The 16,912-nt window shown below is 54.1% G+C and overlaps 1 protein-coding gene across 1 annotated transcript in view; it reads left to right on the top strand.

The window, feature by feature from the left end:
- Nucleotides 1–11,426, top strand: part of GPAT4 (glycerol-3-phosphate acyltransferase 4) — a 31,615-nt gene extending 20,189 nt beyond the window's left edge. The window contains exons 3-12 of the mRNA XM_022571288.2: nt 395–464; nt 619–919; nt 1,692–1,766; nt 2,554–2,643; nt 2,820–2,913; nt 3,420–3,535; nt 4,514–4,569; nt 5,091–5,176; nt 8,085–8,293; nt 10,656–11,426. Of these exons, the coding sequence (XP_022426996.1) occupies nt 395–464; nt 619–919; nt 1,692–1,766; nt 2,554–2,643; nt 2,820–2,913; nt 3,420–3,535; nt 4,514–4,569; nt 5,091–5,176; nt 8,085–8,293; nt 10,656–10,764 (1,206 nt within the window). The 3' untranslated portion in view covers nt 10,765–11,426. The remainder of the gene's footprint in view (nt 1–394; nt 465–618; nt 920–1,691; nt 1,767–2,553; nt 2,644–2,819; nt 2,914–3,419; nt 3,536–4,513; nt 4,570–5,090; nt 5,177–8,084; nt 8,294–10,655) is intronic.
- Nucleotides 11,427–16,912: the final 5,486 nt, after the last annotated feature.

A 16,912-nucleotide genomic window follows, 5' to 3' on the forward strand; every position in this document is an offset into this window, starting at 1 on the left:
TAATTTGGAAGGCAGGCAGCACCGGGTGGCGGGCAGTAGCTTAAAGGGTGCTTGGTTTTGCTGTTGGTGAAGCGCTGCTGTTTGGCAGAAACGAAGGAACCCATGAGGTCCGTGGACTGTCGGACCCGGGAGGCCGTGAGAAGCGAGGCCCGAGCAGCTCACCCCAGCTCCTAATTCCCTGCTCGTGACCGCCGGGGACGTGACTTTCGGTCCAGGTTATCTGGGACGGGTGTGCTCTAGGAGGAGAGGGCTCCGAGTTTCCTTCCAGAGCCAGTGCTCTCTCGGCCGCAGTCTGCTCTCGGGGCACCGGGCTGGAGTCTGTCACGGAACGGAAGTGGAGGTGCCCCCGAGCGAGGAAGGGGCTCATCGCGGTGTGTGGCTGTTCCCTCCGCAGTGGGCGACCTTGAGGATGGAGCGAGGCGCCAAGGAGAAGAACCACCAGCTCTACAAGCCCTACACCAACGGTAAGACGGGGTGTCCGTCCCCCTGCCCAGCGGCCCCCTGGAGCTGCGTTCCCACGCGCTTTCGCCCCGCTCCCACTCGTCACTGGTGAGCACCCTGAGCGTTCCCAGCGTGCTATCTCCCAGCGGGCCGCTTGACCGGGCTGTTCTCTTGCAGGAATCATTGCAAAAGATCCCACGTCACTAGAAGAAGAGATCAAAGAAATTCGCCGGAGTGGTAGCAGTAAGGCTCTGGACAACACTCGCGAGTTTGAGCTCTCTGACATTTTCTACTTCTGCCGGAAAGGGATGGAGACCATTATGGACGATGAGGTGACAAAGAGGTTCTCGGCAGAGGAGTTGGAGTCCTGGAACTTGCTGAGCAGGACCAATTATAACTTCCAGTACATCAGCCTTCGGCTCACCGTGCTCTGGGGCTTAGGAGTGCTGATTCGGTACTGCTTCCTCCTGCCCCTCAGGTGAGGCAGGGCCTAGCCCGATGCCTGATCTGCCTGCCCATGCCCCCGGCCCCTCCGCTTTGCTCTCCCACTTTAGAGAGGAGGACAGTACCGTTCTCTCACCGGCCAGGCCATCTGGCTCTCGGAAGGCTGCACCGGGGCTTGTCCTTTAAGGGCCCTCGGATTGTCTGCGTATCAGACGTAGCTGGGTTTCTCAAAGACAAATTGCTTGTCTGGACTGACTAAACACAGGGACGGGGAACACGATGTTCTTCCTGGCCGCCCCTCTCCGGGCCTGGCTGATTCTGTTCCTGCAGCTTCCTCTCCAGGACAGAGGCAGTATTGATCTCCCAGTGTTTCTGTACCACGTGCTATTCTGAGTATGTCTTGCCGGCTGCTGGTACCTTCGGGCCCTATTTCCTATTGCTTCACAGCGAAGCTGGGCCTCTGCCAGGGTTTTAAGCCAAAAGGAAGGGTAAGACCACAGGGCAGCAGGTGCGTGAGGGCGGCGCAGCCATCAGTAGGCCGTCCCGTCATTCTGGCTGCTGCCAGTGCCTGCGGAGAGGGTGTCGGCTGAACGCCAAATCCATGGTGTCCTGCCACTCTGGAAGCGGAACGCCCTCTGCTTCTCATAGGCCTGCCCGCGTTTCTAGGGACCCGGACTCCTGTCTGGGTCCAGGTGATCAGACCTTGCGGGGGGGTTTCGTGACGCCCAGTTCCATTTTCACACGTCCAGTTCTGTACTCGGGGCACAGATTTGTCTGCTGTGTTGTAACTTGTCTTCTCGTTACAGGATAGCTCTTGCTTTCACGGGGATTAGCCTCCTGGTGGTGGGCACAACGGTGGTGGGATACCTGCCAAACGGGAGGTGAGCAGAGCGCGGGCATCTGAGTCTACAGGTACTGGGGGCGGCTCCCATCTTGAAGGCCAGGCCACTTCTTTGGGCGTAGCCCAAACCACAGACTCTTAGAGGGAGAAAGTAACCCAACGACAGCAATGACATAGGCAGGAAAGTTTTTTTCCAGCTGATCTTGATCTGTGACTGTTCTTTTTGCCCTCCAGCCCTCACACTCTTCCCATTTTAAAGACAAAAGGGAGAAACCACAAGCCCGTAGTGTCCAGGACTAGCAGGTTTTATAGCATGTTGTTGAGTTTTGAGCATTCTGCTGTGTTGATGAATTGGTAAGAGGATAAGACGTGTAGGTAGGGCGTTTTTGTTTGTTTGCTTTTTTTTTTTTTAATAAGAGAAATGGGCTCATTCTGGGAAGTTATGGGGCTGGCAAACCTCTCTTTTCCCTGGGCTGGTGGGGAGGTTTGACTCTGTGGCCTTTGCCCTGCCTCTGGGTGTTGACCAGCAAGAAGGAAAGGAATCTAGGAGACTCAGGTGTGTGTGCTGGAAATTTTAGGGCTATGAATTCTAAGCCCATATCCTTGTGTGAATTTGAGTAGCCCTCATCATTTCTTTCTTTCTTTCTTTATCTGTAGACAGAAAGATGCTAATACAGAGTTTTACCATAGACACTAATATTTGTAAAAATACTCCTCAGTCATAACGGCCATAGGCAGTGATAGTTAGATGGTTGGACTCAGCACCTTTTCCTGTCTTCCTATATGTATGAAAAATAAAAACAGAAATCTCTGTCCTGTTGTCGCAGGTTTAAGGAGTTCCTGAGTAAGCACGTTCACCTAATGTGCTATCGCATCTGCGTACGAGCCCTGACGGCCATCATTACCTACCACGACAGGTGAGGGGTCTCGGGGTGGGACAGAGGGGTGCGCTGGCGTAACACGGGGGGCTGGCAGCCGACCCGCGGGCCCTCAGAGCGTCGTTAGAGCCGAGGAAGCTGCCGAGGCCAGGCGTGAGTTCCAGATGAATTGTTTCATACTGATTTTTGTTGCTTTGCCTACAATTTAAACGCAGGAAGAACCGGCCTAGAAATGGCGGCATCTGCGTGGCCAATCATACGTCTCCCATTGATGTCATCATTTTGGCCAGTGATGGCTATTACGCCATGGTAAGGCCTCTCTCTGTTGCTCCTTTAGGCTGGTCGGGGCTGGGAGCTCTTTCTTAAGGGTGTGAACAGGTAAGCACGTTTTTATACACGGGCCTGACCTAGGTTGTTGCCTTTGTTTCTGTGGCCTTGGGGACTCCTTGGGACCTGGATGTTGTGAGCAGAGTGAGCACCGTGGGGAGGGGTGAAGGTGGGGAGGGAGGATTTGAAGGCCCTGGGCTCGGGGGCTTTGGATAATCCGCCCAGGGAGGGCGTTGGACACAGGTGTGCTCTGCTTCACGGTTCGTTTAGGGTTTTCAGCTGTGTTTTTATCAATAGTCACACATCTCTGGTGTCACTGATCAGAAGGAGGATTTAAATTCAGAGAGTCTAATGGTGGTTCCGAACAGTGAGAGCCTGTGGTTACTGATAAAGCGTTACGGGGTGAGAGGTTGGGGTCTGTGTCTCAGGGGACCTGGGGGCTTGCGTGAGGACGGCTTCGCTGCCCTTGCTCCTTTGTCTGAGAGCAGGTGGGGCAGGTGCACGGCGGCCTCATGGGCGTCATCCAGAGAGCCATGGTGAAGGCCTGCCCCCACGTCTGGTTCGAGCGCTCGGAAGTGAAGGATCGCCACCTGGTGGCCAAAAGGTAAACAAGTGACACACAGTCTGCGCTTAGGGGAAGCTGTGCCTCTACAGCCTTCTCCACTGAGCCCCAGCTGCTTTCATAGTAGTGTTTTTCTGAAACATGGAGTATAAAAAGTATCAAAACCCTAGTGTTATTACTAACCCAAGGTAGTAATGTTTGTAACCTTTTTTATTCATTGTACCCATTGTAATGAACACTGTATGAACTTTTAATGTGATTTGATTTTTTTTTTAAATATTTATTTGGTTGTGCTGGGTCTTAGTTGCGGCTTGCCGGCTCCTTAGTTGCAGCACGAGGGCTCCTTTGTTGCAGCAGGCGGGCTCCTTAGTTGCGGCTTGCCAGCTCCTTAGTTGTGGCATGCAAACTCTTAGTTGCGGCATGCATGTGGGATCTAGAGAAATCTCAAAATGAATTCATTGTCACAAATGAAAAGACATTTAAGGCAACAGAACAGAGTGCAGCTCTGTTTTCAAGGTTAAAAAAAAAAAAAAGTAAACATGGTGCAAGTGATGGCGAGAGCTTTGCCGTAAATTGAGAGGAAGCAAGCCTCAGCCGAGACCCACTCCTCAGGGATGGTGGGTCGTCCCTGAATTCCCTGCGCTGCGTCTCAGGGGGGCTGCAGGTCCCACCCAGCATGGCTGTAGGAAGTCGAGGGTGAGCGTTTCTCGAGGCTGCTCTTTGCCGGACTCTGTGGAGGGTGAACCCTTTAGACAGTCCTAGGTCTGAGCCATGGCCCCTGTGCACAGACTCACGTACTTCATTGAACAGCTGTGCACATTAAGTAGTAATCATCCGGTGTTCCCTGTCCTTGGGAGTTTTGTCTGTTAGCCCATGGGTTTATAAAAGAGAGGGCCGTGTTTGTTAACCTGCTTTTATACCACGTCCAGCGTCACGTCTAGGCAGGGTATCGATAGACGCCTTTGGGTGATGATGGACGTGAGGCTGTCTGACCCTTCGTTTTATTTTCCTCTTGTAAAGGCTGACCGAGCACGTGCAGGATAAAAGCAAGCTGCCCATCCTCATCTTCCCGGAGGGTAAGCTTCTGTGTGGGGAGGCCGTGCAGGAGGGTGAGTCCAGTGTTGTGTTGGAGCCCGGGCCCTCACCCTTGTTGGGGGGACCCTGTCTTCACTGAGCAACGTGGGGGCCCTTTAGATTGGTCGTGGGACTGAAAACTCAGAGGATTCAGAATATGGACTGAGAGTGCCGCCGTGTGGCCTTCCCCGTTGCGGGAGCCCCTTCTCTAGTGTTGCTGACAGGCTCCTTGAGCTTTCTGCAGGGTCCTCCCTGGACCCTCCCGCGTCGGCCGGGGCCTCTGGCCTCTCATCTGGGCTGCCGTGGGAGCCAGGGAAGACGGTCCTGTGAGAAGAGAAGAGGACACAGCGCAGTAGTGTGTCCATCTGTTTTCAGTGTGCGCTCAGGAGCTGGGGAGATGACAGGTTTATCCTCTTTGAAGAGCCATTAGAATGATCTTTATTATTATATTTAATCCTTAAACTCCTAATCTCTGGGGTAAAGGACCGAAGGAAATAGCATTTTACTCTCTCCTGCGTTTTAGGAACCTGCATCAACAATACGTCTGTGATGATGTTCAAAAAGGGAAGTTTCGAAATTGGAGCCACAGTTTACCCCGTTGCGATCAAGGTACGAGCCCTCTGAGGCCAGGTGATCACCGCTGCCGCTGTGACGTACAACGGGGAGCTGGGCCCCCTCTGCATGGAGCAGCCCACACTGCGGAGCCCTGAGCTTGGTGCATCTCCCCCACTGGTTTCTCTTTCCTCCTAAGCCCCGCCGGTGTGGAAGGCAGTCCACCTGAGGGGCTTCCTGCGGGCACGGGGCTGCCCAGCTGGGTCTGTGCCTTTGGTCGGTTAGAGGTAAGGGTGGGTAGGTGCAGATGTGTCCTTGCTGCTGGAGGAAGAGACAGCCCCGCTGCTGTGGCTCCCGTGGTTCGCGTGACATCTGACAGACCGAAGGCCTTTCGTGAAAGTAAAGGGGCCTTAAACGAACCTGTTAGTCTGGCCCACCTTTTAGGAACTTGAACCTCTGAGGGTCCAAACTTGCTTAGGAAGATGGGACGCACTCAGCCCGTTTCCCCTTTTCCTCCTCCTCTCTCTCCCCCTCGTATCCATCTGAATTTATAAATAGATACACGTAATTATTTCTAAAAGAATGCTGTTACACTACTTCCTCAAAAAAAACACAGCCTTTGTCACTATGTTTAGAGTATTTAGATTGACGTCTCAGATCGGGGTAAGAGTGAGTCAGAGTTGCCGTTAGAATTTAGTCTCCATACTTTTGCGAGCGTCTTTTGTCTGCAAAGGCTTCTGAAGAAATATTCCTCATTGTCACCTGGCAGCACAACTGGGGCATTTGGGGGAGGAGATGTTCTTCTTGGTTAAGCGAACACTTTCCAGCCACGCTGCTTTCCCAGGTAGGCCGAGCATCAGGGCAGGGATGGTGAATGAAGAGTGGCTGCACAGTTACAGGTCCCTGGACCAGGGCTGCCGACGGGATTCGTTGAGGATGCTGGGTCTGGAGCAGCAGAAAACGTTCTGTTCGTAGTGTGTGCCGTGGGTGTGGGAACGGGGAGAGATGTTTGCATTGCGTGCGTGCGTCCCGCAGTTTAATGATGTCCTGGGAGCCCAGTGCCTCACCCCACGTGTTTATTAAAAACCGGCTGCTGCACAGAAGCCCTTCCTGCTCACTCCAGAGCATCGGTTCTGTGCAGCTGCATCAGCATCACCTGGTGGGGCTGTGAAAAGGCAGATCGTTGGGCCCCACGCCTGGAGTTTCTGAACTTGCATTTCTGACCCGTCCCTGGGCGCTGCTGACTGCTGGTCGGGGACCACACTGAGAGCCTGCTTGCTCTTCGCCACTTGTGGAACATGGACCCTTGGACAGTCATGCCAGCTCCAGAACATGGGCGTGTAAATTTTCCTTCCACCCACAGGTTTATTAAAGCTCACATGTGATTAAGAACTTCTGCTTCCCAGATACTTTTCTAGTTTTTGTGAAGGCGTCATTGGTAACCAAACTTGCATGACCTTAGCGGTTTTAAAGCTCTTGTTACATTTCCACCAAAATTAAGCCATTGTCTGACTTTGAGGAATGTATTGGCTGTTTTGAACTTTTGCCTTGTTTTTCTCTCTACGGTGTCTGCCCAGCATGGAATAGAGAATCAGCCCTCAGCTAAGGTTTCTCTCCAGTCATGCCGTGTAAACTGTAACAGCACTTTCTTCCAGTCACACACACTAGCTCCTGTTTAAGACTCGTTCTTCTCCCATGTTTCCTCGTGGTGTTATAACATGAACCCTTTAAGCCTTCTGTAGTTACCTCCGGATTTTTTAGTTTCTATGATTAAGTCTAAATGTCTTCATTTCTGTAGTCAGGTGTGCAATTAGGCAAAATTCTCTAATTTTTATTCTGAGAATCATAAAATTTCGGCTTGAAAGGCCTGAAAAAAAATCATATAGTTCTAACCCAGCCCCCTCGCCCCCAAGTGTAAGAACCTGCACTCGGGCATCTTCCCAGGGTCTCCGGGGTCTCCGGGGAGGGGCGTCCTCCACACTGGTGGCAGCTGGGTCCTGTGAGACCGCTCGTGAAACTGCATCTCCTTTGGTTTTTTCACTCGGGTCCTGGGTCTTTGCTTCGCAGTCACACACACCACGTGACGGCTTGTCTCTGAGAGCCCTTCAGACGTGCAGTGGCAGTTCAGCCCTGACCCTTTCAGGCTTTCTCCTCAGGGACCGGTTCCTCTCGCTGCCTCTTGTGTGACTTCCTGCGGCAGCTCTCCCTCCCGACTCGCCTGCACTAGCTCTTCTGTTTGGGGAGAATGAGGGTCGCAGCTGCGGCCACATGGCCCACAAAATGCCCCTGAGGCACAGCCCTCGCCTCCCTCGGAGCGGCTGGCATGTGGCAGTATCCGATGCCCGCCCGCCCACTGTGGCCGCTGCGACTTCCTCGGGGCAGCGCGGCCTCCTCACACGGACAGGCAGCTCCATTAGAAGCGCTGTGACACAAGCAGAGCTTTCTAGTTGTTTTCTCCTTGGTCTGGGCACCGGAAGCGATCTTTGAAAGCTGGCGGTTGTGTAAGAAAGTCTCTCTCTGTGGAGGTACGTGTCGGTCTTTGTGAGTGTGTGACGTGACAGGAGGGGTTGATGGAGCCGGTGGGGCGAAACGTTGGGGATTGTTGACTCAGGGCGTGGATCCCTGGAGGATGTGCTCCTCTTCTGTGTGCGGATGCGCTTGAGGACTTGAGGAATAGATAGTAGACACCTGTGAGTGAGACAGGCCCCTGGATCAAAGAGGGAGGACCTTGGAGGAAGGCTGCTGGTCCCCCTGAGTGATCTGCGCTCGGGGGTGGATGTGCTAGGTGTCACACGTGCCCAGGTGTGGGGCTTCTGCGGAAGCGTCCACGTAGGGGGCTGGGAGCAGCGTCCTAGTACCGGTCCTGCCCCGGGCGTGGCAGGGGGCGTTCAGCAGAGCTGCCGTTGACGCTCACACAGGTTAGAACTCCTGACTTCTCACCGTCCGGCGTTCCCTTGTCTTGCAGTACGACCCCCAGTTCGGTGATGCTTTCTGGAACAGCAGCAAGTACGGGATGGTGACGTACCTGCTGAGGATGATGACCAGCTGGGCCATCGTCTGCAGCGTGTGGTACCTGCCTCCCATGACGAGAGAGGCCGAGGAAGATGCCGTCCAGTTCGCAAACAGGGTGAAGTCCGCCATTGCCAGGCAGGGAGGCCTTGTGGACCTGCTGTGGTGAGTCAGAGCCGGATCTTAGCAGCCGAGTCCAGGAGGATGGGAATTTCTGAAGCAGGTGCTGGGTGGTTGACTCCATTTACGAGCGATCCTCCTCTCCCTGGTGTGAAGAAGGAGCCCACCAGTCCTGGAGAGTCAGCAGTTTGACTCACTCTCACAAGCCCGGGATGTTTGGGTGAAGCGGTGCGTTTGGCGCCCCCTCCTGGGGACACAGTCCACCTGAGCACCGGCACAGCCCTGTCTCTGCGGGCAGGGACTCCGTGCCAGCCTGGAAACCTCAGAGGAGCATTGGGATCTGTCATCTCGTGTATTTGGCAAATTGCACCATCCTTAGAAAGGCCAGTTTTGGTTTTTTGTAGCTTGTTACCTACTAGAGCCGGAGTTGGCAAACTTTTTCTGAAAAGAGCCAGTACGTATTTTAGACTCTGGGCCATGTGGCCTCTGGTGCAACTGCTTGACTCTGCCATTGTAGCGGGAAAGCAGCCAGAGACAGTGCAGGAGCGGGCCCGTGTGCCAGTGAAACTCCACTTACAGACGTAGGCGTCGGGTGGATTCAGCCCGTGGGCCATGGTTTGCAGACCCTTACACTAGGGTATGAGGTAGTTATACTCCAACTAACAGGAGGTTGATGTGGTTGAACACTGGGTCAGGGGGACTGATCCCCCCTCCTGGGACCCTTAGGTTTAAGTGCAGGGGTCAGCTCTGGAGTGCATTTGACTGACTGGGCGTTTAAACTGACCTGTAACCTTTTTTTAAATTAATTTTGTTATTGGAGTCTAGTAGATTTACACTTGTTAGTTGCTGCTGTACAGCGAAGTGACTCAGCCGTACATATGCGCGTAGCCCCCCTCTTCCAGATGCCACTCCCACATAGGCCACCACAGAGCACAGAATAGAGTTCCCTGTGCTATACGGTGGGTTCTTCATAGTACTTATCTTTTATATATCATAGTGTGTATGTGTTAATCCCAATCTCCCAGTTTATTCCTCCCCTCCCCTTTCCCTCTTGGTAACTGTTAAGTTTTCTACATCCGTGACTCAATTTCTGTGTAAATACGTTCATTTGTATCATTTTTTTTTAGATTTCACATATAAGCGATACCACGATTTTGTCTTTCTCTCTGACTAATTTCACTCAGTATGGCAGTCTCTAGGTCTGCTTGGCCCTTTTTAAAAATGCTGACATTTATTGGGCACCTGCTGTGCGCCAGACACAGTGCTGCTGCCGCTGGTCTGATCATCTCACCTCACCCTCAGTAACTCCATGAGTAGGAAAATCGTTACTGCCATTTTTCAGATGAGAAACTGAAACTCGGAGAGGTTAAGTAACTGTCTTTCAAAGCCACAGAATAAGCCCTGGAGTCGCATGTTGAGCTCAGGTCTGACCGGCTTGAATGTTTAGCCACTGCCCCATGTTCCCTGTCGCTGAAGCCCAGCGAAGACAAGGGTGGCCGCTTTCCAAAGGAGGCCTTTGCTGGGGATTTTAAAGGACATGGCAGGTGTCAGGGCTCCCAGGGTAAGGCGGGTCCGGTGGTGAGGGCTTCACCAGAGACTTTTCCTACCAGCCCGCCTCCACACTCAAAGTGTGAGAGGAAGACTGCGGTGGGCTCGGGTTTGCATCAGTCACTCAAGATGGTGATTCTAGGGTGCAGGCAAGGCGTTGGGGTGTCTGTCAGGTGGGGGGAGACTTTGAAGAAGCGAATCCACGTTTAGAGGATTTCTTTGGGGCTATTGGAGGAGGTGGGTTAGCCCCAAACTCTGCGTTACTTCCATTCCCTTACGGGACCATCCCTTGAGCGCGAAGAAGTAAGAACTTGTATTTTCCGTTGTGTTCATTTGCGTGAATTTGGAGAATCCCGGCGTCTGAATTGTACAGATTTTATTTTACAGATCAGTTTTACAGATTCATTATAAGTCCTGGTATTTCTTAAAGCTTGGCTCACCTTCCATAAAGCCAGGGCCTCCTTTGCTTTCTGTAAGGTGAGGATGAATGTTTGAGCAGAAAGAACTTTGAACTCCTTGGCAGGTGTGAGCAATTAGAAAGTACCCTGGATAAGAGGGGTGAGCTCTGACCCCAGGGCAGGGGTGAGAGTTGTAAGGCGGAGAGGGTGGGTCCCACAGGCCCAGGGCCTGTTTCTGCGGCCACCGTGACGAGGGAGCTGCTGCGACTCTGGCGGGCTTCTCCGGGCGGGAGCGGCACGGGTGGCCGGTGGGGGCGCACCTGGCCGGGGCGCAGGGCGGCCGCGGGGCTTCTCCGGGCGGGAGCGGCACGGGCGGCCGGTGGGGGCGCACCTGGCCGGGGCGCAGGGCGGCCGCGGGGCTTCTCTGCTCTTGCATCCAGCCCTCCTCTTTCTCTCGTCAGGGACGGTGGTCTGAAGCGGGAGAAGGTGAAGGACACGTTCAAGGAGGAACAGCAGAAGCTGTACAGCAAGATGATCGTTGGCAACCACGAGGACCGGAGCCGGTCCTGAGCCCGCGCTGCCGCCCGGCCACCTCCGCCCGGGACGCAGGCGCCACGGGCCGCTGCACACACAGGACTCTTCGGGCTTCTTCGAGCTGCCCGGGCTGCTCCCAGGACGAGCTGCCTTCTTGTTCCTTCTCCGCCGAGTCGGCGGGAGGAGTGCCATTAAAGTCCCCTCGCCACCGTGCCCGTGCGGCCTGAGTGCTGGGCGAGAGCCTGCCATCCCCACTCGGGACCCGGGGTGCGGTCTGTCCCCGAGACCCGCCTGCAGGCGGGGACCTCACCAGGCCAGGCCCGCCCCGAGGAAGGCGCAGCCTCGGGGCCCCGCAGACTCGAGAAGAGAACATGTGGTCTGCAGGGGCCCTCGGCAGACTGACGGTCCCCGGCCTGGGCCGCTGGCTACGGGGCCGGGCGGGCACGGGGACCAGTCCTCCCGCTCCGGCCGCACTCTGCCAGCTCGGCCTCGGCTGCCCCGCTGTCCCCTGGGCTGGGGGTGTGGCGACACCTACCTCACCGGGTTGCTGTGGCAGCTCACGCGCTACCACGAGGGGAGGCCGGTCAGCTCAGCGTTGCGGCTCCAGGGCCCAGGGTGGAGCGGGACGAGGGGAGCTGGAGCTGCCCACGGGGCTCCGGGTTTGTTCTGTGAGTAAATAAAATTGTCTCCGATGGTGACTGAATTGCAGGGTCTTTTCCTTCGTGCGCCCTCCCCTGGCTGTGGGCCCGAGCAGCACGCTTCCCAGCAGTAGTCTGGCTCTCTGACTTGAGCCGTCGCGGGGACTTGGCTTCTGGAGCAGGGGCTAGTGTGGGTGGGAAGAAGGTAAAGCCCTCCTGTTAGGTGTTTGCGTCGCTCTGGGTGATTCGGGATTCCCCACACACGGGTGCCGTGGGGTTGGAGGTGTGTGACGGCGGGTGGAGGGCGTGCAAGACGGTCTGGAGGTGAGGGCGGGGGAAGCGACGAGAAAATCCCCGCACAGGGCAGCAGCGGGGGCTCTGGGGATTGGGTGCCCCGTGGGCTTCATGCAGCAGAGGGAAGCCGCTGGCTGCCTGCGCCAGCCTGTGGTCACCTGGAGGCAGGTCCGAAGCCAGGCCCCTTCCCCCTTATGGCTTCAAGACTCGCCTGAGTTCACATCCCTCAGGGGAGAGCTGCCTCTCCCCCAACTTCTCCGTCTGTCTGTCCGTCCGTCCCTCCCCGCTCCCTGCTCTGGCAGAGCAGCCACACACCCTTCAGGGTTTTGCAGCGGCCACGGGGAGGGTCAGCTGTCCGAGCCGCCCTCCAGCCTCGACGTGGGGAGGTGGTGGCGGTGAGCCTGGCTCCAGGGGCTTCTGACCTCAGTCTGAGTCTCCACCCAGCTGCCGGCTGCTCCTGTCCCCTGGATACCCTCTCATTTCCTCCTACCCGCCCCTGCCAACGGGCGGGAAACTCTGTTTCTCTTTCTATTCCATTTCTCTCAAACTAAAACACTGTTAGGACAGTAAGAACAGCCTCTTATGAACTGTTTTACAAAATGTGCAAGAATAAACAGTGATTTTTAGTCTTTTATAGGCAGTACTGTTCAGTGTTTAAAAGCTGTCTGGGGACTTCCCTGGTGACACGGTGGTTAAGAATCCGCCTGCCAGTGCAGGGGACATGGGTTCGAGCCCTGGTCTAGGAAGATCCCACATGCCACGGAGCAACTAAGCCCGTGCGCCACAACTACTGAGCCTGTGCTCTAGAGCCCGTGAGCCACAACTACCGAGCCCATGTGCCACAACTACTGAAGCCCATGTGCCTAGAGCCCGTGCTCCACAACAAGAGAAGCCACCGCAATGAGAAGCCCGCGCACTGCAACGAAGACCCAACGCAGCCAAAGATAAATAAATTTTAAAAAACCAACAAAAACACCATTAAAAAAAAATCTATCTGGAATGATCTTTACAAACTGGTCTTAAAGATCAAGTTCCATTTTTAAAAGTTCCCTTTTCTTTCTGCCATTCAGTAAGTTTATTTCATAATTTTCATAGGTACTTTTAAACATTTTGCTTTTAGTTTTCTCACATTCTTTTCAGCACATCTGTCTGTTGCTGATGACATAGCAGAGGACTGCAAGAACCTGGTCTAGAATTGCTGCTATGTAAAGAAATACTTGTGGAGACTAAGTAATGATTCTTTTCACTGTTACCAGCTGAGAAGGGATGTGAATTACACCCCTATAAATAGAAATTTTTATTTAGTGCTTGTTACAAGAGTACAGAATCATCAGACCACTCCATCCTTTTAAATTGGGGACCCTGCAGGCCCCCAGTTATTCATAATTGGCTTGGGATAACTGAGTCGGTCTTGTATGGTTAAACCTCCTGACATTTAGGAATAACAACAATGAAGCAGGTAAAGCAACGTAATGTACAAAATACGCTCACTTCTGGGATCCCAGCACCCGGGAGGACAGGTCTTGGAATGAAACCAAGTGGTAGTAAGTAGTGGGATGAGTACTGGCCAGCATCAAATCACCTTCCCGACCTGCCACTCATTTGCCGTTTGGGCTTTATTTCTATTTCCTGATCCATAACTTGGGACTTGGGCTAGGTGACCCCTAAGGCCCTTTCCACATCTGAAATGTCTGTAATTTTTAAACCCCTAGTTCAGACAACTTTGAGCTGTAAAGTCATCTGGGTTCAGACATAAATGAGTTTGAATCCTTTTGCTTCCTGCAGAACACTGGGCTCGTGAAACTCCTTTGGAGGGTGTCACAACGTGTCAGAGAGTCCCCAGGGTTTTAGGTGGTAGTGGGGCTGGGTGGATTTGATTGTGCATCTTGGGAAGACTTTTTTCACTGAAACGTGAGCTATTTTTTTCCCCAGCTAGTTGGCGAAGGAACTTTGTGAAAAGGCTGGTAAGGTCCTCCTGACGGGAAGCTCTGTAGAAGGCTGTCTCCAGGCCAGGGCTCGGGGAGCTCAGCTTGGCCGAGCAGTCTGAGGTGACGTCCAACTTCAGAATTTGATTCTTTACTGGGTCAGAGCCCACTGCTGGTTGCCGCCCTGCAGCCCGATGTGAAGTGTGTGTGTGTGTGTGTGTGTGTGTGTGTGTGTGTGTGTGTGTTTTGGGGGGACGGGCCGCAGAGTCCTGAGTGCCCAGACCAGGCCGGGACGAGCCCTCGGGCACCACCCCAGCTCAGCCCTTCACGACAGCACCTCCCCAGCCATGGGCACTAACCCTGCTGTCCTGTGGAAGTTCTCCAGGTCTATAAACCCTGGCGTTTCCTTCCTGGAGTTGACCGAAACCTCAGTGGTCTGGGGGATGGCGCTTCCAGCGGTCCCTGATGACCAGAGTCCACGGCCTGGCATGTCCCATCCACCTGCTTTGCATCCCGGGCGGCCAGACTTGATTTCTCTGGTTGCACTTGCCCTGAGTGGCCCATCGCCCGGGCTGGGAGGGCAGCTGCACACACACTGCCTCTGGACGGGCCCAGAGACCACCATCCCGCCATCCGTCTTGCGCTGCGCTAACCCTCCTCTCCCCCAGTCAATATGTCTCTCTCCGATGGGAAAGTTAATAAATTTTGCTCTAGATTAAAAGTATTGATCATTTCATTTGTAAACGATAAATAAAAAGGGGGAACTTTTCATCGCAGCAGGGGTAGCGTCAGGTGTGTTTTGCGGGTGAAATTGCGCTGGCTGTCGAGGGGGTGGGCTTCTTATATGCATTCCAGCACGCCAGCGGCATTGATTTCCTATTAGTCTCCCAGCACCACCCAGTACCACATCATTCCGGTACCTGCTATTAATGGTCTTTTGATAAATAATCACTTGTAAGTCAATAAATTTTTATTAAACAGTGTGGCTCTTTGATTTATTAAAATCCGACCATGTTTGTCTGGGAGAAAAAGGATGCTGAATTGAAGTGGAGGTTTTCATACATCTTCCTGACGCTGAGCAGTCACGGCACACTCCAGAGAAAAACAATTGCGTTTTAACAGAAACAAAACAGCCGAGTTTGGAACTTGGGCCCAGGGAAACTTTATCTCCAGCAGCCTTGAGGCTCACTCTGCAGGCAGCAGGTGCAGGCCGGGGGCGCCGAGTCAAGAACTTGCTGTTTGCTTCTGAGAGGGGCAAGGTGCCGGGGCTGGGCCCCCGCGATTGCCATCTGGGCAGCACAGACCCTCGTGCTGCAGACGACCCGCCGTGCACCCTGGAGTAGTCACCCTGGACGGACAGACGTTTGGGATCCATGAGAAAAGTTGGACGGCGGGACCTCTTAGCTTCCTCCCTGGTCAAATCACCAAAGTCACATCTTGTGGCAGGAAATGCCAAGAGGTGGTTCATGTGTTAGGTGGAGATCTGGCTATATGGATTATCTTAGAAAGTGGGCTAAAGAGCTGAAGATTGGAGTCTTTTATTGGTGAGATTGTCACTGGCATAAAGTTCGCTGTAAAGGGTTGAATTTGCTGTAAAGGGTTTGGCAAGTTTTCACTGAGACTGATATGGCCCCAAACAGACTTGTGTACAGAGAGGCCCAACCACTGGGTACAGAACCAGAACTCCCAGCCCGGAGGGAAGTATGAGACCCGGGAAATGCTCTTATTAGAACTGATGGCCGTCCCCAACCCTGCCCTGATCCAGGCCACTGCAGCACCCTCTTTTCCATTCATAACCAGCGTGACAGGTGTTAACGGGAAGGGGCTGCTGAAGCGAGGGTGGCTAGTAAGAAGTTCAGCTGAGGGCTTGAATGTTTTTAAACCTATTATAAAACGTTTAAATCACATTTTAAGATGTTTTAAAATTTTAATATTTTAAACCTGCTGCAAGGTTTCTCTTGTTGCTTGAGTTCCTTTTCTGTCCTGGTCTTGGGGACGACAGCTGCGGCATCGGGGACCCTGAAGGTGGGCAGGATTCAGGTGCGCAGGGCAGGTGAGTGGTGACACGGCTGTCCTGGAGCATGGCCCGTTCTGCCCCATTTTGAGGGGTTGCCCGAGATGCCCAGCCTCTCCCCGGAGGAGCTTTGGGTCCTGTCCCTAGGGGTTGGCCCCACCCACCCCTAGCGGGGCGTAGAGGTAAGCCCAGGCCGGAAAGCCACAGGACAGCTGTCTAGGACGCGAGTAACAGTAAGTATATTCTGCACTTTACACGCGCACAATTCAAGTCCACTTTCAAGGTGAAACTGGAGACGTGACCCATGCTTCACCTGGGCTTCACTTCTAGCCTTTGTTAGTTCTCCCCGACTTCCCTCCCCTGTCCTTGCTCATTCAACTCTGCGTTAGGACTTCAGTGGGGCAGCTGGAGAAGACTCATCTTAGGGTTTCTTGCGCTCTGTGAGTTTCCTTCCGGGGATTCTGAGTCAAGTACATTAACTTGGGAGAGAAGTGACTCCTGCTGTCCGGCTTCTGTTCCAGCTGACGGCGGGGGTCGGGGGCGAGTGAGGTCGGCACAAGGAGTTAGAGGGGCATCTGGCCAGCGCCAGGCAGGCACCTGCCGCTCCTGTAGGCACAGCCAGGCAGGAGGCGGCGGGGAACGGTGGACGGTGGGAAGCCCTGTTTCCCTAGAGAGTAAGAGTGGAGGCCTGAAGCTTCTAGAATGGAAGACCCGGTGATCCCGGAGACCTGTGACCTCAGGGTCCGCAGACTGCACTTCACTGCGCATAATGCTCCGCGTACTGCAGACTCAGCGCCGAGGGGCGGGGACTGGGGTCGGGAGTGAGCTGGTACCTTCGCATCAGATGCCATCCGGAGCCCTGGGGCAAGATGTTCTGCTCCCCCCCCCCGCCCCCTCCCGCCCTGTTTTGGGGGTCTGGACAGACACCGACCCTCCCGAGCTGAGGAGCGGCTCTGCAGGGGGGCCGAGGGCGCCCAGCTCTTGCGGCGCCTGGTTGGGTGGCTGCAACCCGGGCTCGGGAAGGGCTGCGAGCCCTCGGATTGATCCCCCAGCCGTGATCTGTCATTTCTCCGAGGCAGGCGCTGTTTTCTCTTGCTTCAGGAGCCCCTTCGACACCTGCTTTATTTTTCTTCCTGTGCTGACGTGACGGGAGACAGGTGTTAAACTACTTAATCACTTTAAAATTGTTTTAATTTTCTGGTTTTTATTGATCGCTCCAGCACCAATTAATCAGCTCACTGGACCAGGCAGTTAGTACATTAAAAATTGTCAGGGAGGCCGTGCATCTTGCAAAATGTCTAAAAAATATTCGG

Source organism: Delphinapterus leucas, chromosome 21, assembly GCF_059928025.1.
Source record: "Delphinapterus leucas isolate spDelLeu-1000000601 "Yukka" chromosome 21, BTC_Dleu_Yukka2, whole genome shotgun sequence".
NCBI lineage: Eukaryota > Metazoa > Chordata > Mammalia > Artiodactyla > Monodontidae > Delphinapterus > Delphinapterus leucas.